The sequence below is a fragment of the Diceros bicornis genome, chromosome 6, assembly GCF_020826845.1.
Source record: "Diceros bicornis minor isolate mBicDic1 chromosome 6, mDicBic1.mat.cur, whole genome shotgun sequence".
NCBI lineage: Eukaryota > Metazoa > Chordata > Mammalia > Perissodactyla > Rhinocerotidae > Diceros > Diceros bicornis.
The window spans coordinates 79,015,641-79,038,225 of record NC_080745.1 but is presented as its reverse complement, the minus strand read 5'-3'; the positions used below and the strand labels follow the sequence as shown (position 1 = coordinate 79,038,225).

At 37.7% G+C, this 22,585-nt stretch overlaps 1 protein-coding gene across 3 annotated transcripts in view; it reads right to left on the bottom strand.

The window, feature by feature from the left end:
• The window catches only part of ATRNL1 (attractin like 1), a 739,265-nt gene that overhangs the window by 81,609 nt on the left and 635,071 nt on the right, over positions 1-22,585 (bottom strand). For all 3 annotated transcript variants that reach the window (XM_058544074.1, XM_058544075.1, XM_058544076.1), the window contains one exon: positions 21,558-21,672. In XM_058544074.1, coding sequence (XP_058400057.1) covers positions 21,558-21,672 — 115 coding nt within the window. The remainder of the gene's footprint in view (positions 1-21,557; positions 21,673-22,585) is intronic.

Below are 22,585 nucleotides of genomic sequence, written 5' to 3'. Positions count from 1 at the left end.
CTTTGAGTTAGAATACAATAGTATACTTATTTATTTTGTTGTTCAAGTTGCTCCAGCTTTGGCAATTGGTTTTTCCTTCAGGTGAGCTCCTGTGTCTTTTCCATATGTCTTCATAATTTTTTGAACACTTATTTTCTGGAACCATAAGATGTCTCAGGCTCAACTTGCATTTTCCCTTCCTAGCCTTGGAGTCAACCATTTCTCCAAAAAGCCCTAGTTCCTTTTATTGAAGAATGGTGTCAAGAAACCAAGATATAGGTGCTAAGTGTGTTTGTTGCTATTGAGGTATCATTGCTTCCAGGCCCTCTCAGTGGACACAACTAAGAAACTATGCATACTAACCAAGTATTTCTGTATTTTATATATATACATGTTCCTGGATGTGAATGAGTTCATAGTGATCCCTCTAATTCCAATCCGATACCACAGAATTCATTCTACCCTTCTCACTTTCCTCACATGTATTTTTTTTTCTTGGACAGTGAGAAACCCAGCTCTCATTATCCACAATGTATTTACTTCTTTGCTCAATCCTAGCATAGACACAAAGAAGTGTCAGAATTGCTAACCCATACTCCTGTTTCCAGAAGAAACAAATGTACTAACTATAGCACAATGTTTGTGTATAGTTCTTTTTGCCTTTAGCCTTATGGTATACAGTCAAAATATTATTTTCCAAAGTTATTTAAGTTGCTCTTTTCTTCCCTACCCCCTCAGTGTAGTTATGTTATTCATTTGTAATACATTTAGCTTCTTTTCTTATGGTTTTTATTCCATTTTGGGTTCCCCACATCCTGATTTTATTCATTAGTTCATTGAGTATGTCAACATTACAATGTTGCGAAGAGTTGGAGGCATACAAAAGGCTTGCTCAAAGAAGCATCACTTCTTCCTCATTCCTACTACTCCATCTCTTAATCCCCCATTTTTATACTACATTCCCATCCCTATCCTGTAGCTAACCAATGTCATTCACTTTTGCTTTGTCTTTCTTGTAATCTTTTGCAAAATTGAGTAGATACCTGTACATTTTTTTAAATTTCCTTATTTCTTACATGAAGGATAGCATATGCTGGATGTTCTTTTGTGCTTTATGTTTCTCACTTAATAATATAATATACTCTGGAAATAATTTCATATCAGGTCATAGAGATCTTCCTCATTCTTTTTGACAGATGTGTTGTACTCCATTTGTGGATATACCATAATTTATTTTACTACTTCCCTATGTATGGTCATTTAGGTTGTTTCCAATATGTGATTACAAACAATGCTGAAATCAATTACTAATGCATATATATTTTCACATTGCTAGAGGCATATTTGAGGGTGTATTCCTAGAAGTGGGATTGCTGGGTCACAACAGTACAAGTGTAATTTTGTTAGATATTGCCAAACTCCCCCCAGCAGGGCTGTACCAGTTTGTGTTCTCACCAGCAACGTGTTGTCATACTTCGTAATTTTCACCAACATGATGTGTGAGAAATGGTATCTCAGTATTGCTTTAATTTGCATTTCTTAGAAATACTTTTAATGCAAATGGAAAAAGGAAGTTGAGGGGAAGCTCAGATGGACAGACAAGAGCTGCATAAAGAGCTACAATGGAACTTGGAAGTGTCCTAACAAGACTACAGGTCACCTAAGAAGCCTAGGAAAAGATGATGATTCTAAAGTACTGGAGAAACTGAAAAGCGTTAATGAAAAGACTAAAGCTACCCACTGGAGATATAAAGGGAAAGAGAACATAATCTGTAATGCACTAAGCATAAGATAAGTTTAAAAACATTGACTTGTTTTTACCTGCAAGGGAAAAAGCTAATAACAAATAATGCTTAAAATAGAGAGACAAAGTATTTGAAAAATCTTAGTCTTAAAGAACAACTGTGATCTAAAAACCAGCATCAAGGGAGATAGAAGCCATACAGCAAAGCAAGAATCAGAATAGGCTGTAAATGGATGGTCCAAACAGTAGAAGCAGAGTCTGGTGACTCACACCTGGGCCACCAAGAAAAGTGGTAGGGACTCTGATCCTACTTAAAGCACGAGAATAAAGAAGAGCCTATGAAACATTCATTTTTAAGAATAGGAAAAAAGGATGGTCTTAGAAATGATCAAACAATGATCTTATGAATGACCAAACTATCAAAGGAAGATTTTTATATATGGAAAAAAATAACAAAAGACCCAAAGAAATCTGTTAAACATAGAAAAAAATCACATATGGCAAAATGACTAACATGACTTGTGACAAACAGGTCTCCAGGATGGGGCTGAAACGATAGCCCTATTTAGTAGCGAGGTATCAGCTGTTTTAACCTCAGTCAAGTTTTCAATTCTATTTCTTAAGCCAAATTTTAGGCCAGAGATCAAGGAGGTTTTTTCATTTTTAAAACCTGAGAAGGATCTAGAATTAATTTATAGTAAGATACATATAAAAAGTACATAGATAAAATGCAGTAAAAAGATGAATTTGCAGCCAGCTTAAGAGTTGGACTCCAGGAAGTTAGCATCAATAAGAACAGGTAAGACAAAAGGGGAAAATAAGTAAGCAAATATATTGAGTTTCTCTTATGCTCTAGGCACCACTTAGCCCCTAGAGATATAATGATAAATAAGGGGAAAATCCCTGCTTTTAGGTTTGGGTAGAATAGAGACAGTGTAATAAAAATTTTACAGTAATAAATAAAAAAAACAAAGTAGTGCACTGAGAATGAATAGAGATGGGGACAAGTTTCACAGAGGAGGTGACCCTTGAATTAGAAATTCTCTCAGTGGGAAAGGGGAGGTGTGGGTGTTAGTGTGTGTTGAAGGATAGTCCAGGCAGAGGGACTGGTACATGCAAAGGGACAGAGGTATAGTGTATTCATAATAAGTGGTATTTTAAAAGTCATTTTGGAATCCAGCAGTGTGAGGCATTTAATATCTCCCTAAAATTATCATATTTGCAGATAACAGAAATCTGGCACAGAGCATGAGAATGGTGTTTAGAAGGATAGGATTAACTTTAAAAATGACCTTGAAACATCAGAGAAACTGAAATTAACTGCTTCCTTTTCTTGTGCAAAAAAACAGTGGGTATAAATACAAAATGCAGAATGTCACAATAGATCAGGAAGGGTCAGAGGAGTCCTACTGAACTATAAGTGGGAAAGTAACCAGCGAGCAGGGCAGCTGGTTTTAACAGAGGTTAGACATTGAGTAACAAACAGTGAGAGTAAAGTCAGAGAGAGCCGCCTGGACTCTAACACTGGCCCTGCAACCTAATAAATGGTGGACTCTAAGGTACTTCCTTAGTCTCTTCGAGTGAACCTCAGTTTCTTCATCTGTCAAACAAAGGGACAGAACTACCTCTAGAATCCCTTTCTATTCCATGGTTCTCGAGCCAATGATATTTGGGAAGGTTGAAGAGCATTCTGAGAGTCATGACGGGACCCATGCTGGACGACATAGGCTCTACAAGGCGCGATGGAAGGACTGGGAGTAGGCATTGAAACTGAACTGAGGGCTGGGAGGTGATTTCAAAATTGACCTCTACCATGTGATGGATTATTATAAGGACCACAATCAGCTGTTCTCTATTTCTGGAAAGATAAGAACAAGAAGAGAACAAAAAAAAATGGGATCAAATTGCAGTGAAGACTGTTATATAACAGAATGAATTAGTCCCGGAAGTTATGGGCATGCCTTTTGGGAAAGTCTTTAGAAAGTCTGTCTGTCCGAGATGATTCTGGACAGGGTCACCAGCTGTGGTTGCAAGCAGTTGGATGAGCCAGATGTCCTTTCAGTGCCCTTCCCATCAGTTGGATGAGCCAGATGTCATTTCAGTGCCCTTCCCATCTCTGTGTTTCTGCAGTCATATAATATTATGTATAAATAGAGTACTACCAAATCACCCCATTTATACACTTTATGTATCTATTAATATGGACAAGTTCCCTTTCCATTTTACCAGTAAAGTTTTGAATACAAATGTGACTCAGCCTCTCCCCATTACAGCACTACATTCGGAGCTAATTGCCTCACAGATCACTTAAGGAGTCATTTTTCATTATGATGGTGAGCAAGGGGAAAGCAGATGGCACAGTCATGTTATTGATTTGATGATCCTTGCCTGGCTTGTTGAATAAATGGAACTGAATGTATGGTCACTGCATCCAGACTTTTAGGGCCTTCAAGGTTCAGTTCAAATTATGTCAGACAGCAGGTTCATGGGGTAAGAATCCATTTATTCCTCCAAGGCTTCTAAATGATGATCCCAGGGACCATGTAGGACTCCTCAAACCACCTCCTTGGAGTCCTGTGGACCGATTTAGTCTCCCAGCTCCTAAGGAAGAGGACGAGTTCTCTCACAAGTTTTGCCAGTGCTTTATTTGCGTGACACTCTGAACTTGCTGCCCATCAGTTAGGGATGTTGGCCCAACTTACATGAGTTATGTTCCTTTGCAAATAATAAGGTGGATAAAAAGAGGTAAGGTACTCATTTTTCAGACGGCCATTAACTCTTTCCCTAAAAGCCCTTAGAGAAAGATCATTCTGGCCTTAAGGAGTTAATGTAATTATAATCAATGTTTATCTTTTTTAGAAATACAACTCTACTGCTGCTGGTGCTTTTCCTCCACTGGGCCTTTCATTAAGAATGAAGGAACATTGGGGCCAGCCCCATGGCACAGCGGTTAAGTGCGCACGCCCCACTGCTGGTGGCCCGGGTTTGGATCCTGGGCGCGCACCAATGCACCGCTTGTCAGGCCATGCTGTGGCGGCGTCCCACATGAAGTAGAGGAAGATGGGCAGGGATGTGAGCTCAGGGCCGGTCTTCCTCAGCAAAAAAGAGGAGGATTGGTATGAATGTTAGCTCAGGGCTGATCTTCCTCACACACATACACGCACACACACAAAGAATGAAGAAACATTCACACTCAAAAATGCCTTTGCTAGATACTATGGCACTACTTTACAGTAAATGGTAAGATCTGAGTTAAATCAGCTATCAGTATAACATAGAATTTTTATCAAAACTTGGATATACTCCCACTCCCTTAGCAATAAGGGACCACCGACTCTTTCAAGTGGTCCCCAGAAATACATTTATGTGAAAAGAAGGAATTCCCAGGGCCTTTGACCCACATTTTCTTAGCACTTTATCAGTTTGCTGGTAAAGAGACATTTTCTCAAGTCATTTAATTTTCCTTTTTGGATCTAGGGCGTTCCCTTCTGTCTGTCATTTCTGGGCCCTGGTGGCAGAAAGTGTACAGTACTGACTTCTGATAACAAGTGGATTATTATTTTTCTTTTTCTGGTTAGGTTTTGCAACATGGCATAATAAACATGAGGGAGGGTTAAAGTCCCTCCCTGCATGAGAGAACCAGATACCTTGGTCTCTAGTCCCTGCTCAGCTGCAAATGCATCGACCCTAGACAAGTCTCCCCCATCTCTGGCTTGCCAGGTTTCTCTTTTGCAAAATGTGGGTAGAACCAGACGATTTCTAAGGCCATTTCTAAAGCTCCAAAATTTCTAAAATTCTCTGACACTCAGAATTGCCCATGCATCCTTGTTAAATGCAGGAGGTTGTCTTCTGCTAAATTCCCCTAAACTTATGTAAAGCAGGACTATTTAATTCATAACCAATTAAAAGTAAAATGTCTTACTAATCGGCAGTTTTATATAGACCACGGTGTCAGCTATCATAAGAAATACTGGGGGGCTGATTTAGCCTTTACATTTTATTCATATGCACGAAATTCTTGTTGCTTCAAAGGCAGCTTGTTTATTCCAAACAAATCTTGATTTTCCTTTCTGGCTTTGTAGGTTGATTTGTTGAGTTGCTTATCTTTTCCTATTTTTCTCTTTGACCACAGTAATTATTTACCAGTCAATTCTAGAAATATCTGAAAGGGGTGGCAGGTGGGGAGAAGAAAAAGAAAAGAAAAATGTGTTGGCTGTGTTTTCAGTGCTGGTGATCTCATTTTTCATGTCCATAAGTTCTGACTTTTTATGTGAGTTTGTTTCTAAGTGCTCTATCTTGAAAGTATTTGAGTTAACTTTTAGGGTATTTCATCCACTTTTGCAGCAAGTTTAATTAACCATGTTCACTGTTTCTTCAAGTTTCTTTTCCTTATTTTCTTGTTTCCTTTACACATTAATCAATTTCACTCGATTAACCATGGCAGAAAGATAAATTTTAAAAACTCAAACAGGAGGACCATGGCCATGTCATTTCACAGTGACACCAGGTGGTAAAAGAAAAATCTTGTGCTTTTCCAAAAAGCACATAGCTAATGGTCTTTGATCATAACCAAGTATTATCCCCCCAGCCCTGCAATATAAAATAAAATAAAATAAAATAAAAGATTTGGAAAGACCACTATGGTGCGAGATTTTCTGGTTTTAAATTCTGGCCCCAGCACTTATCTACTATGTAGCTACAGGCAAGCTACTCAACCTCCGTAAGTTCATTTTTCTCCCCTGCGAAAGAAATAATTCAAAGAATAGTAATGAGCATAGAAGAGATTCACTGCCAATGGTATGTGTTAATAACAACTACAACAGCAATTGATACTTTTTACTTGCCAGATATATTTTGTGAGGTTAACTGCCCTGAGTATAGCTAACATGTGAACATTTATTCCATAAGACTCAAAGTTATTTTCTGGTCATAAAGGGTAGAACTGAATTGTACTCTTTCAAACTTAAATAAAATGGTTTTGTAAAAATTATTACCCAAGAAAGAAATCAAAGTTCAAATCATAAAAATAGAATAACTTTATGATAGGTTTAGTACATGCTACATTGGAAATACAAATTGCTTTATTGTTTTGTGTCATCTTTCACTAATATTCTGATTTTCTCCGAAATTTAAATCTAAACAACTAAGTTTTAACAGATATTTTTCATCAAAGGTACAGTGTTGGGCTTGATTTTAGTCCCTAAGACATGTAGCTTGAATCCTACATGAATCATAAAAACATAAAATCCAGGGGCCGGCCCGGTGGTGTAGTGGTTAAGTTTATGCGCTCCACTTTGGCGGCCCAGGGTTTGCAGGTTTGGATCCCAGGCATGGACCTACACACTGCTTATCAAGCCATGGTGTGGCAGGCATCCCACATATAAAGTAGAGGAAGATGGAAACGGATGTTAGCCCAGGGTCAATCTTCCTCAGCAAAAAGAGGAGGATTGGCAACAGATGTTAGCTCAGGGCTAATCTTTCTCACCAAAAAAAAGAAAAAAAAAACTGAAAAAATCCTGTCTATCAAAAATTATGGGCCTGAAGTGAAATTTTACCTAGTAAAGTTTACATTTGTGTAATATATGTCTACATACTTTCCACATATTTTTTGGTGAAAAAGTTCTAGCATTTAAGGATAATTAATTTTATTAGTAAGTTATCAAGCAACTACTAAGTTCCAGGAACTTGTTAGCAGCTGGAGATTCAAAGAAAAAATAAGACATAGCCACTGCCCTCAGAGAGCTTACTACCCCGGAAGAAAGTTAAGAGAAGTACACAGTGACTTTGATATGTGTTAGAAGGCAGTACAGAAGTGAACCAGTGAATCCTATGGGATTTCAGGGAGAGTGAGGTCACATTTGTGGAGGAAGGAAAGGCTTCAGGAAAGAAGAAGTGGCATTTGAACTGGACTTTGAAAACAGGCACCTAAGGGGGACAGGGCATTTCAGGTACAAAAAACAATAGTGAATATGACAGACAACACATGTACACTCATGGACTCATAGGAAGAAACACACATGTGGAATAATAGGCCTAGCAGCAATCACGAAAACGTTCCATTTAGTCATCTTCCTTATTTTATAGATGAGGAAACTGAGCGTCTGAGAGGTTAAAATAATTGCCCAAGGGCCCCCAGCTAGCCAGTGGTGTTGTGCAGGTAGGGACTGGCAAGGACGCTGTGGGTGCTAAACCTGAAAGAGGATGAAGAGAGGTCAAGGAGGACCTTACACCCTACAGTAAATGTCTGGACTTACTTCAACAGGCAATGAAAAGTCAGTAAAGGTTTATGAGGAAGGGAGGGATATGATTAGAATTGTTATTTCCTTTGGCAGAAGTCCAGCTGAGAGCCAACCAGTGCCTGAATAAAAAATGGAGGGAGTAAGAATGGCAAAAAGAAGATGTCTGCCCTCTCTGCTACAGGGGTAAAATCTAAAGAGCTTCACGATTACTGGGATGTAAAAGGGGAGAAACAGAGAAGAAGAAAAGCTAACTCCAAGGTTTCCAACTTGAGCCACCCTGAAGTGGGCATTACAAAAGCAGTAAAGTCAGGGGAGAAGAGCTGGTCTGGGAGCAGGCAGTGGTAGCAGGAGAGATGGAAGGAAATGTAGTTTTACCTAAACAGTAGCAAATCTACGTTGAGATGCTATTGTTCAACAGGTGAGAAGTGTTGGCTGTAGACCCACAGAGCTGGGAGTTAGCTGCTGAGAAGCCCCCCTAAGTGAGTGGAAAGGGCATGATCCTAAATGGAGAGAGTGGAGAAGGATGAGAAGTTGGCTAAGGATCAAACCATCAAACCTTGGGAAATACCTACCTGTATTTAGAAGGCAGATGGAGACAATGAATGGAGGGAAGTGCTCTACATCCATTATTTCTAAGTAAATTCTAAGGTATCTGAGATAGATCAAGGCACAGAACACCAGAGGAGGGGAAAGTTTCCAGAAGTTGAGGAGGTAAGGTAGGGAATACTCAACAGTCATACACTACAGAGACATGATGGCAAGTGAGAACTGAAGGAAGGGCATTTTAATGACTATGCTTATCACTTTGTTACTACTATAGAAAGATAATAAGCTTAGTGATCCTACATCAATTTTATTTTACTTCTCTCATAGCACTGTCTACTCTTTATTCACAGCACTTAACAAAATTTGTAATTATGGGTTTATTTGCATGACTATCTGTTTCATGTTTATTTCCACATGGGCTGTAACCTCTATGAAGGAATTCCTTCTGTTTTGTTCACTACCATATATTCAGTGCCTGGCAGTATAGCAGACACTTTTAAATATTTCTTGAATAAATAAAGGTAGCAAATGAAGATTCACAAAAACTGTACTTTGGATAGAAGATAAAATCATTTTCTACTATTGATTTTAGGGTCTTTTTAATATCAGGTAACTTTTTTTGTCACAAAGTCATATTTATTAACAATAATCTCTGACATGTGTCCTTATCTCTGTTGTTCCCTGGGTTCTCTGCCTAATTTTGTAGTTTATTTTGCCTTGAAGTGCCCATTTTTAGTTTCTTCTTTTGAAAACATATATGCTGGATGTAAACAATATTTGGATTTGAGGTTAAAAGGTAACTAACATGCCAGATTTTTATAACAAAGTTTTGATACAATTCAGTAGTTTTATTTCTTATTCCAGCCATTGCTAACAAAGAGAGCACTAAGATTAGATCAACAGGTGTCTTTCTACAAGTGTGAAGGTACAGTGGTAGAGTTATGGAAGGAAAACAGAGTCTTAAGGGACAGGAAACTCCAGAAGCTTCTGGAAAATGTAAATCAATTTTAAAAAACTGGCTTCAGAGGAAAGAGTAGGGCACTGAGATCCAGCACACCTGGAATTTGTTCCAAGTTCGTCTCTGAGATTGCAGAGGACCTTCTACCTCTCACTGGTACTATGAGATTCCTTTTACTCACTTCTAAAATGAGGGCAATATGAACGATAAACATCTTTCAAACATCCTGAGAAGACTGGGAACTAGCTTTTATTAATAAAATTATTAAGAATTTTTTTTTAATTTAATGAGTGGTGCTAATTATTCTTAGTCACTAACAAGCAATATTTAGGAATAAAGTTTCTTAACTGGTCTTGAGCAGCTGGAAAGATAAGTTAAGATACCAATTAGAAACAAGCTATTTGCCCAAACTGGTAAGACTTACCATAATTTGTAATAGAACTGTATGGAGAGTGACGTCAGCATCATGGCAGAATGAGTTGTTCCCTTTGTCTCTCCCCTCTAAGATACAACTAAATGGACATTCATTAACCAGAGGATTCCCTGCACAGCATAACAGGGCATCTGAGAGATCCATGTGAGAAGGCTCCCTGCCTGCTCAGAAGGTACCCTGCTTGCGGAGCACAGGAGCCCACAGGACTCACTGAGTGGCAGCACAGCCCCCCAGTAGGTGCCCCTCTCACCTAGCACAGCAGCTCAGTCAGTCCCCTGCCAGAGCATAGCAGCCCTGTCCACATGAGAATGACCCATCTGCCAAGCACAGAGGCCCTGCCCATGTGAGTACCACCTACAGAGTGACTGCAGACATGCAAACTCAGAGCAGCCCTACCTGCAAGACTTCCAGCAGATGGGGTGGGATCAGAAAACACAGCTCCTGCACCCCCCAGCAGTGGCAGGTGGAATCTGTGACCTGATACTACCACAAATGCACCAGCAAAGGATCAATTCATCAAACACCATGAAGAACTACAGTAACACTTAAGAGTAGAAGGAAAAAGTCTCCAGAAACCAATCCTGAAGTCACAGAAATTTACAATCTAAATGACAGAGAATTCAAAACAGTGGTCATAACAAAAACTCAATGAGTTACAAGAAAATTCAGAAAGACAGTTCAGTGAGTTCAGGAATAAAATTAATGAGCAGAAAGAATACTTCACCAAAGAGACTGAAACTCTAAAAAGCAACCAAACAGAAATTCTGGATATGAAGAATACAATTAATGAGATAAAAAATAATCTAGAAAGCATAAAAAATAGAGCTGATGTTATGGAGGACAGAATGAGCGAATTAGAGGACAGAAATATAGAAATGATTCAGCTAGAGGAGGAGAGAGAACTAAGATTTTTTAAAAATGAAGAAATTCTTCAAGAAATATCTAATTCAATTAGGAAAAGCAATATAAGGAATATAGGTATTCTAGACGGCGAAGGGATGGAGAAAGGAGCAGAGAGCCTGTTCAAAGAAATAATAGCTGAGAACTTCCCAAACCTGGGGAAAGAACTGGACTTACAAGTACATGAAGCCAATAGAACTCCTATTTACACCAATGTAAAAAGAACTTCTCCAAGGCATATAATATTAAAACTGGCAAATTCAATGACAAAGAAAAAATATTAAGTGTAGCAAGGCAGAAGAAAATAACCTACAAAGGAACCCCTATCAGGCTTTCAGCAGATTTCTCAGCAGAAACCTTACAAGCTAGGAGTGAATGGAATGATATATTCAAAATACTGAGAGACAAAAACTTTCAGACAAGTGAAACTATCCTTCAGATATGATGGAGAAATAAAAGCCTTCCCAGATAAACAAAAGCTGAGGGAGTTCATTGCCACTACACCTCCCTTAGACGAAACGATGATGGAAATCCTCCTACCTGTAACAAAAAGGCAAAGGTTTACAAAACTTTGAGCAAGGAGATAAATAGACAGACAAAATCAGAAAATCACAACTCTCTATCATAACAGGTTAGCAAACACTTAATTACGACATAAAAAATAAAGGGAAGGAAAGTATCGGAATAATTATAAACAGTTCAATTTAGTCACAAACTCACAACATAAAAAAGAATAATTTGTGACAACAATAACTCAGAAGGGAAAGAGGAAAGGGATGGAATCTGCTTATGTTAATGGAGATAAGAGGCTATCAGAAAATGGACTATCTCATCTACTAGATCTTTTTACAATCCTCATGGTAACCACTAAACAAAAAATCAGAGAAGAGCTACAAATCACAAATAAAGAGAAAACTGAGAAAACCATCATAAAAAACCACCAAATTGAAATGGCAGTCAGAAATGCAAGGGAAAAGAAACAATGGAAATATGGAACAACTGGAAAACAAGAGACAAAATGGCAGTATTAAGCCCTCATATATCAATAATCACTCTAAATGTAAATGGATTGAACTCTCCAATCAAAAGACATAGAGCGGCTGGATGGATTAAAAAAAAAGACCCAACAATATGCTGCCTCCAGGAAATACATCTCAGCACTAAAGAAAAACATAGGCTCAGAGTGAAGGGATGGAAGACAACACTCCAAGCAAATGGCAAGCAAAAGAAAGCAGACATATCAGACAAAGCAGACTTCAAGATAAAAATGACAATGAGAGATAAAGAGGGGCAGTATATAATGATAAAAGGGACACTCCACCAAAAGGAAATAACACTTATGAATATATAGGCACCTAACACAGGAGCACCAAAGTATACAAAGCAACTACTAACAGACCTCAAGGGAGAAATTGACAGCAACACAATTATAGTAGGGAACCTCAACACCCCACTTACATCAATGAATAGATCAACCAGATAGAAAGTCAATAAGGAAACAGTGGCCTTAAACAAAACACTAGACCAGATGGACTTAATAGATATATATAGAACATTCCATCCCAAAACAGCAGAATACACATTCTTCTAAAGTGCACATGGAACATTCTAAAGGTAGACCATATGTTGGGAAACAAGACAAGCCTCTATAAATTTAAGGTTGAAATTATATCAAGTATCTTTTCTGACCAAAGCCATGAAACTAGAAATAAATTACAAGAAAAACGCTGGGAAACGCACAAATATATGGAGATTAAACAATGTGCTACTGAACAACCACTGGATCAATGAAGAAATCAAAGGAGAAATAAAAAAATATCTGGAGACAAATGAAAATGAAAACACAACATACCAACTTTTATGGGATGCAGCAAAAGCAGTGCTAAAAGGGAAATTTATAGCAATACAGGCCTACCTCAACAAACAAGAAAAATCTCAAATAAATATCTTAAACTACAGCTAAAAGAACTAGAAAGACAAGACCAAACAAAGCCCAAAGTCAGCAGGAGGGAAATAATAAAAATTAGAGCAGAAATAAATGAAATAGAGATTAAAAAATAATAGAAAGGATCAATGAAACAAAGAGCTGGTTCTTTGAGAAGATAACAAAATTGACAAACCCCTAGCCATAGCCAGACTCACTAAGAAAAGAAAAGAGAGGTGCAAATAAATAAAATTAAAAATGAAAGGAGAAATTACAACAGATATCACAGAAATACAAAGAATTATAAGAGAATATTATGAAAACTACGTGCCAACAAATCAGATAACCTAGAAGAAATGGATAAATTCTTAGACTCATACAACCTCCCAAAACTAAATCAAGAAGAAATAGAGAATCTGAATAGACCAGTCAAAAGTAAAGAGATAGAGGGGCTGGCCCAGTGGCATAGTGGTTAAGTTCGCACACTCTGCTTCAGTTGCCTGGGGTTCACAGGTTTGAATCCTGGTTGTGGACCCACGCACCACTCGTCAAGCCATGCTGTGGCGGCATCCCACGTACAAAGTGAAGGAAGATGGGCACAGATGTTAGCTCAGAGCCAATCTTCCTCAGCAAAAAAAAAAAGAGGAAGATTGGCCACAGGTGTTAGCTCAGGGCCAATCTTCCTCATCAAAAAAAAAAAAAAAAGTAAAGAGACAGAAACAGCCATCACAAACCTCCCAAAAAACAAAAGTCCAGGAACAGATGGCTTATCTGGAGAATTCTATCAAACATTCAAAGAAGATTTAATACCTATCCTTTTCGAACTATTCAGAAAAATTGAAGAAGATGGAATCCTTCCTAATTCATTCCATGAGGGCAACATTACCCTGATACCAAAACCATACAAGGACAACACAAAGAAGGAAAATTACAGGCCAATATTGCTGATGAAATGCAAAATCCTCAATAAAATATTGGCAAATTGAATACAGCAATACATTAAAAGGATCATACACCATGACCAAGTGGGATTTATACCAGGAACGCAGGGATAGTTCAACGTCCACAAATCAATCAATGTGATATACCATGTTAACAAAATGAGGAATAAAAATCACATGATCATCTCAATAGATGCTGAGAAAGCATTTGATAAGATCCAACATCCACTTATGACACAAACCCTCAATAAAATGGGCATAGAAGGAAAGTACCTCAACATAATAAAGGCCATATATGACAAACCCATAGCCAATATCATATTCAATGGTGAAAAACTGAAAGCTCTCCCTCTGAGAACAGGAACAAGACAAGGGTGCCCACTCTCACCACTCCTGTTCAACATAGTACTGGAGGTTTTGGCCAGAGCAATTAGGCAAGAAAAAGAAATAAAAAGTATCCAAATTGAAAAGGCAGAAGTAAAGCTCTTGCTGTTTATGGAAAATACGATTCTATATATAGAAAATCCTAAAGAATCCATCAGACAACTATTAGAAATTATCAACAACTACAGCAAAGTTGTAGGGTACAAAATCAACTTACAAAAATCAGCTGCATTTCTATACGTGAATAATGTACTAGCAGAAAGAGAAGTCAAGAATACAATCCCATTTACAATCGCAACAAAAAGAATAAAATATCTAGGAATAAATTTAACCAAGGAGGTGAAAGACCTATACATTGAAAACTGTAAGACATTATTGAAAGAAATCTAAGAAGACATAATGAAATGGAAAGATATTCCAGGCTCATGTATTGGAAGAAAAAATATAGTTAAAATGTCCATATTACCTAAAGTAATCTACAGATTCAATGCCATCCCAATCAGAATCCCAATGAGATTCTTCATGGAAATAGAACAAAGAATGCTAAAATTTATATGGAATGACAAAAGACCCCAAATAGTCAAGGTGATCCTGAGAAAAATGAACAAATCTGGAGGCATCACAATCCCTGACTTCAAAATATACTACAAAGCTACAAAGTTTGTACCAGATGGTACTGGTACAAACATAGACACACAGATTAATGGAACAGAATTAAAAGCCCAGAAATAAAACCACACATCTATGGATAGCTAATCTTCAACAAAGGACCCAAGAACATACAATGGAGTAAGGAAAGTCTCGTCAATAAACGGTGTTGGGAAAACTGGACAGTCACATGCAAAAGAATGAAAGTAGATCGTTATCTTACACCATACACAAAAATTAACTCAAAATGGATTAAAGACTTGAATGTAAGACCTCAAACCATAAAACTCCTAGAAGAAAATATAGGCAGTACACTCTTTGACATCAGTCTTAGCTGCATCTTTTCAAATACGTCTACTGCGGCAAGGGAAACAAAAGAAAAAATAAACAAATGGGACTACATCAGACTAAAGAGCTTCTGCAAGGCAAAGGAAACCATGAACAAAACGAAAAGACAACACAACAACTGGGATAAAATATTTGCAAATCATATATCCAAGAAGGGATTAATTTCCAAAATATATAAAGAACTCATACAACTCAACAACAAAAAGACAAATGACCCAATCAAAAAATAGGCAGAGGGGTGCTGGCCTGGTGGTATAGTGGTTGGGTTTGCAGGCTCTGCTTTAGCGGCCCAGGGTTCATGGGTTCGGATCCTGGGCACAGGCCTACACACTGCTCGTCAAGCCACACTCTGGCAGTGTCACACATACAAAATGGAGGAAGACTGGCACAGATGTTAGCTTATCCTCAAGCAAAAAGAGGAAGATCAGCAATAGATGTTAGCTCAGGACCAATCTTCCTTACTAAAAAAAAAAAAAGGCAGAGGATATGAACAGATATTTTTCCAAAGAAGATGTACAGATGGCCAACAGGCACATGAAAAGATGTTCAACATCACTAATTATTAGGGAAATGGTAACCAAAACTACAATGAGATATCACCTTACACCTGTCAGAATGGCTGTAATTAACAAGACAAAAAATAACAAATGTTGGAGAGGATGTGGAGAAAAGGGAACCTTCATACACTGCTGGTGGGAATGCAAACTGGTGCAGCTACTATGGAAATCAGTATGCAGATTTCTCAAAAAATTAAAAATAGAAATAGCATATGATCCAGCTATCCCACTACCAGGTATTTATCCAAAGAATATGAAATCAACAATACAAAGAGATTTACGCACTCCTATGTTCATTGCAGCATTATTCACAATACCCAAGACGTGGAAGCAACCCAAAGTGCCCTTTAAGTGATGAATGGATAAATACGATGTGGTATATATATAAGTAAATATATATATGAATAAATAAAAATAAATATTTATATGTACAATGGAATACTACTCAGCCATAAAAAAGACAAAATTATCCCATTTGCAACAACATGGATAGACCTTGAGGGTGTTATATTAAGTGAAATAAGCCAGACAGAGAAAGACAAATACTGTACGATTTCACTCATATGTGGAAGATAAACAAACACAGGCATAAAGAGAACAGATTAGTGGTTACCTGAGGGGCAGGAGGGGAGGGGGAGGGTGAAAGGGGTGAAAGAGCACATACGTATGGTGATGGATAAAAACTAGACTACTGGTGGTGAGCACAATGTAGTCTATACAGAAACTGATATATAATAATGTACACCTGAATTTACACAATGTTATAAACTACTGTGACCTCAAAAAATAATTAAAAATGTAAAAAAATGAAACCACCAAAAACATTAATTAATTAAAAAAAAAAAAGAACTGTACAACAGGGTTGGAGTGAAATGCATCCTAGGAATCTAATCCAAGCCCATCATTTCATACGTGAGAAAATAGGCCACAGAGACTAAAAGACTTGCCCATGGTCACACAGCTAGTTGGTGGCAGAGCTAGATCCAGATCTCAGGATTTGTGACTCTAAGTCCACAGCTCACACATAAAACCTTAAGTTCTTTTCCTGTAATTACATGTCCCTTATTGCAATTACACACACTGAGTTATAGTTTCATTAGCAGATGTGTCTATGGCACGTACATATTTGCATTTTACCAAGTTTCTGGAGCTAAATAACTAGGAAGAATAAATCTATCCTTGCCTCCTTAAGCCCAATGCTTAGCAGAATCCTCCAGATCCTTCCTCTTTGACTCTGGATATAAAGCTTTCTCGGGAATAAGGGCTATCCGGAGTACTGCTATATCTTTATCCAGAGAAGCACAGTGTTGAGAGAGAGTCTCACAGGCTGAGGATCCAGGTGGCTCTGGGTTTGATTCTGGTTCACTCACTCACCAGTTGTACTGGCCCTGATCAAGTCATCTAATCTCTCTTGAGCTTCACAGTTTTTTTAATCTATAAAAGTGGAATAATAATAGCTACTTCATAGTGTCATTAAGAGGGTTAAACCAATGAATGTATATAAAGCACCTGACAATGCTAAGAAATTACTAGTTCTGTTTCTCCCACCTCTTTTCATTTAAACCAAAGGTCTCCTGTCATCATTACAAAGAGGAGAGGCATCCATGACACTGTGAGTAGACGATCATTTTAAACATTATACACTATTCCTAGATTTTTCTAAATAATCAGGTCATTCTGGAAAAACTTCTAAGCCTAAAGAAAAAAAATTCAAAGCCTTAGACTTTCCCACAGTATTCTTTTCGGTAATGTTAGAGTCAATCAAACATGAGGCAAGATCAGAGCAAAATTCTACTTCTAGTTAAAGCACAGAGCTTCTTTTTGGCAGTGGACATTTGGGCCATGGGGATTTTTAATCCAGTGAGAAAAGTTAATCTGTTTCTTATTAGCAAGAATCTGTAAACTATGAAATCCATAATCCTCCATCACAAAATGACAGCAATCATTATCATATTCAATTTATGCTTTTGACAACCTCTATTTACTTTGTCCACATTTCATCTTAATGTGACTCTAAAACGATTGGGGACCTTGCTGTCCAAGGTGATTGGAGACGAGCTTGGTTGTTTAGTGTCATGCAGCAGTTACCTGGTGTGCCCTGTTTTCATGGGGACGTCAGTCTGTCAGCCACTTGGAGGTCAGCAGAGAAAGTGGCTGCACAGCATACATATGCCAACAGCAGAAATTCCACATTAACCCAAGCAAGTCGGGCATGGTTGGCAGTGGTTGCTCACAGAAAACACAGGAATGAAGCAGCAGGTTTACGGGGTGGGGGAGCAGGGAACCTAATTAGTCCAGCTCCAGGAATGCCAAAAAGCCTACTTAATGTATTTTGCTGTTACTCTTCTAAGCCACCTAGAGGGGGAATTGTTCATAAACACCTAAATTCATTACGTTAAAAAAATAAAATTAGCGCATGGGGTAATCTAAAGGATGAATCTGCAGTTTTTCTTTTGACCTCTGTTAAGAGGAGAACCATGGAAAGGACTTCACACATTTTAGACAGATGCTAAAAGAGCCACGTCTAATTATTATTTGCAAAGTAATACTGAAATACTTGCTGGTGGAAAAAGAATAAAGTCCAAAGACAATGCCATTATTTTAAATTAAAAAAAAATCACTAGCTGCTATAGAAAAGAGATGGCCAAAACTAGCACTTGTATGTTTCTGAATCACTTATTTGTTAGCGCTGAAATTCAGTTTCTGAGAGAAAACCACCATGCTCTTGGATGCTTACACCTTCTCCAAATCCCCAAACTCATCCTTCTCTTAAACACTTTTATTCACAGTAGTCAAGAGTACATTATGAAAAGCATCCCTCGACATTCAGGAAGCTACATTTCGAAAAAAGGCCTGATAAAAAATTTTGAGATTGTGCAAAGTACTGCAAGAGGTCTTTTAATCTAATAATTAATACTAATTAGTCATTGAATAGATATGCTAACATTTAGAGACATAAACAGCCCAAGAGCCAAGAGAAGACTCCTGGCATCCTGTCTTGCACACAGTGGGGATGTCCATGAGACTTTTCCTCCACGTCCTTCTCAACTCCCCCAAACCTCTAACACTGCATCAATACTGGAGGAGGCTCTTCAGAACACAGGGCTCCTAGGAAAGCAATGTGGGAAACAATGAATGAATTCTAGTCCAATGGCTCGTTTTATTGTATTTCACTGAGGCTCATAGAAGGAAGTGGTCGCTTAAGGACACGTTTCCCAGGTCTCCTATCACCACCACCATCAAAAGCATTTATGAACTGCTTTCTATGTGTAGGGAGCTGTGATAAGCACAGGCACATAGATGGACCTCCTGTAAAGATATGAGATAAGCCAAACTCTAGCAATGAGACAACCAAAGTCATTTCCCCTCCAAGAGCCAATATGGTTTTCAAATAATCATTGGAATGCATTTTGTCTCAAATTTTTGATGATACTATGTTAAGTTTTAATTGGCTATCTACATACGAAATATCTTGATGAAGAGTGAAAAAAATGAGTCATTTAGTTTGTATGTTGGTGTTAGCATTTGCTCTGTTTAGGGAAAGCCTAGATATCAACATTAAAAAATTTCTCTCTATAGACACTGCCTTTTTTTTCCCCAGTAAAGCCAAGAGTTTTTATTTTATTGTTTCCCACACCTTACTATAAAAAATTTCAAACATATAGCAAAGTGAAAAGAATTTTATAATTAACACCAGTTTTCCCACCACCTAGATTCTACCATTAACATTTATTTTACTTGCTTTACGACGTTTATCTGTCCATCTCCCCATCCTACTATCTATTCATCAATATCATATGATTTTGGTACATTTCAAAGTAGACTGCAGACAGTAGATAATACTGTATTTTGAAACAGTACAATCAAAGAATCTTCCTATAAAGATAGCTGGAAAAAATTTATCAGTTTTTTTTTAAACAAAGAACAAGCTCATCCTGAGTTACGCACATAGATATTCAACATAGTTCAATCTACAGGCGCTGTAAAAAAGTATAGTAAGTTAACTCAAGGTTTTGTCTACCTGTATCAACCCTGTAGACATTTTCAGTACTCCTCCAAATATTTGGCTTTGTGAAGACATGGGGTGTAGACTATACAGAAATAAGGTCTCTGCTGTAGATCATCAGGAAAAATTACCTGGAATGTTAGCAATAAGTATTTTTTGTTGTTTTGCTATGTACTCTAGTATTTTCCCAATTATTTCTTGAGTGTAGAAATACAGAGATTTCTTATGCCTCAATTCCTTCATTTATAAAGTGAGTTTTATAATACCAATCACATAGGCTTGTCATGAGGATCAAATGTGAAAAACAGGAAACCACTTTGTAAAGAGTAAGGCACTACGCACATCTATCATAGCATTATTGTTAGTAATCATAATGCATCCGTAATAAGACGTAGCTGAGGTAATGGTCCAAACTGCTACTTGGCTCTTTCAAATCAGTCAAAAAGATTTCAAAGGTTAAAGGGACAGAGTATTGGCAGTTGCCTTCACTCTGCCCATCAGTATGTCATCTTGTCAAAGATCTAGAAGAACCTTGGTGTATATCACATAGACTTGTTTTCATTAGTGAAGTGTTTGTTTTGGAAATCATCCCAGCCTTAAAACAATACTTCCATTAGCTGGGCACAGTACCTATAATTATCCATCTTATCTGACCAGTGCCAAACTATTCTCCTTACTGCATCCCATTTACCTTAGTGGTTCTGAAGAGAGAAAAGCGAGGCATTCACTCAATGTATGGGAAGGTGAAGAGAATGTTTCTTTCTTTGAATAAACACCTTCAAATGAACTTTGGGGAGAAATTCCTGCAACAAGATATCATCAGGTACCACAAATGACAAGTCTAAAGGTGATGGAAATCCTCTGTCCCCATGTGGGAAAAATTCTGATACATGAATATCTTAAGTTTATAAGATATAAAGAAGTATAGCTTCCATTTTCATGTATGGTTGGACACAAATCAAGACAGTGAGCAGCAAGGTCAAAGCTAACTAGGGAACCAAGAAAAGATAAAATAAGCAGAAAGGAGAGTTCATCATCTATTACTGTTATTGAGAACCTGCCAGATCTCTGGCACCTTATTTTATTGCTTAAGGGAGAATTGAAGTCACCCTTACCCTTAAAAAGCATCCATTTCACTAAAAGTTGTTTAGAGAAAACAATTGGGAAACAGAAAAATTAGAAATTGTAAGCAGATGAAATAGGATACGTAAAAAGAGAGAAATAAGCATGGTTTGTGATTTAACGACAAGTTATACTTAATATTGAGCATGTTTACAACGTGGACAACATTACAGCAATGAGAAGACCTCTAAGAGGATATATATATAGTCACCACAAAATTCAAAATATGCTTTTCATGTAGGAAAAAGAGAACTGGAGGCAAAGGCTGGCTGTGCCCATCTAGGAGAGAGGATTCCCTGGCCCATGAACTGCACCTGTCTGGTGCTGACAGCAAGAACAATCCTAATCATACTGAGATGGTTACATCAAGCTGTCATCCTCTGATGCCACTACACATTCCAAACATACAAGTAAGTTCCTTCATTTGGTTCTATATTTACAAAGCAAATTTCAAACCATATTTATAATTTGGCATCCTATGTGACACACGTACAGGAGAAAAGAAGCTGCCCCCAAAGGGTCAGGAAGTTGTTTGCCCTGCTAGTGAGATCTCTCATTGCAATTACAACATCAAATTGGGGCGTGTGTGTGAACATACGTACATGTATATCCTACACACAAACACATATACAGATTCAACATGTATGAATTTACAGCAATGCTGATACCTAGACATTTGGGTAAAAGTTTGTATTCTAATAAAATTTTACCATGCTCTAAATTAGAACCATGTAAATATCTTTACTGAGCTATTTGGTAGTAGTGTTTATTTTTTCTGTTCAGTCTACACGTTTTGATTAACTGCTGATGGCTCCTCATTCTTCTTACCTGACTGCCCCGGGGGAGGGGCACCTGATGATGCTCGCGGAAGGCAAAGCAACACAGTCAGAACAGCAGCTCTGTTCCCAGCACATGGTTCAATGGCTATCGGTTTGGGCGCCCCCTGAAAAAGAAAATCCATTTTAAGTTTGCATAACTCACATGACACAGCTATTTTGCTATCTCTGCTTCAGTCAGCTAAATTATACATTCCTAGTGGTCGGGGACACACCATGTTTTTTGGAATTCAACTGAATTTTTTTAATTCAATCGAATATTTTATTATAGTAATATGTAGTTTTTTGGTAGTGGTGGTCTTTAACATTTACAAGACATTTTTCTTGGGGTGTTATATATTGGTACATATTTTTGCAATTTTTGCAAAGTACTCTTTGTTTTGTTCTGTTTTTAGCTTGTTTTTTTCTTTAATAGACTGTATTTTTTAGAGAAGTTTTAGGTTCACAGCAAAATTAAGAAGAATGTACAGAGATTTCCTATCTACTCACTGTCTCCACACATGCATAGCCTCCCTCATTATCAACATCCCCACCAGAGTGGTACATTTGTTACAATTGATGAACCTACATTGACACTTGATTATCACCCAGAGTCCATAGTTTACTTTAGGGTTCAGTCTTGGTGTTGTACATTCTATGGCTTTGGACAACTGTATAACAGCATGTATCCATCATTATAGTATCAAACAGAGTTGTTTCACTGCCCTAAAAATCCTCTGTGCTCTGCCTATTCATCCTTCTCTCCAGCCTCAACCCCTGGAAACCACTGATCTTTTTGCTTTCTCCATAGTTTTGCCTTTTTCAGAATGTCATAGGTTGGAATCATATAGTATTTAGCCTTTTTAGATTTACTTCTTTCACTTAAAAATATACATTTAAGGTTCTTCCATGTCTTTTCATGGTCTGATAGCTCATTTCTTTTTAGTGCCGAATAATATTCCATTGTCTGGAAGTACCACAGTTTATGTATCCATTCACCTACTAAAAGACATCTTGGTTGCTTCAAAGTTTTGGCAATTA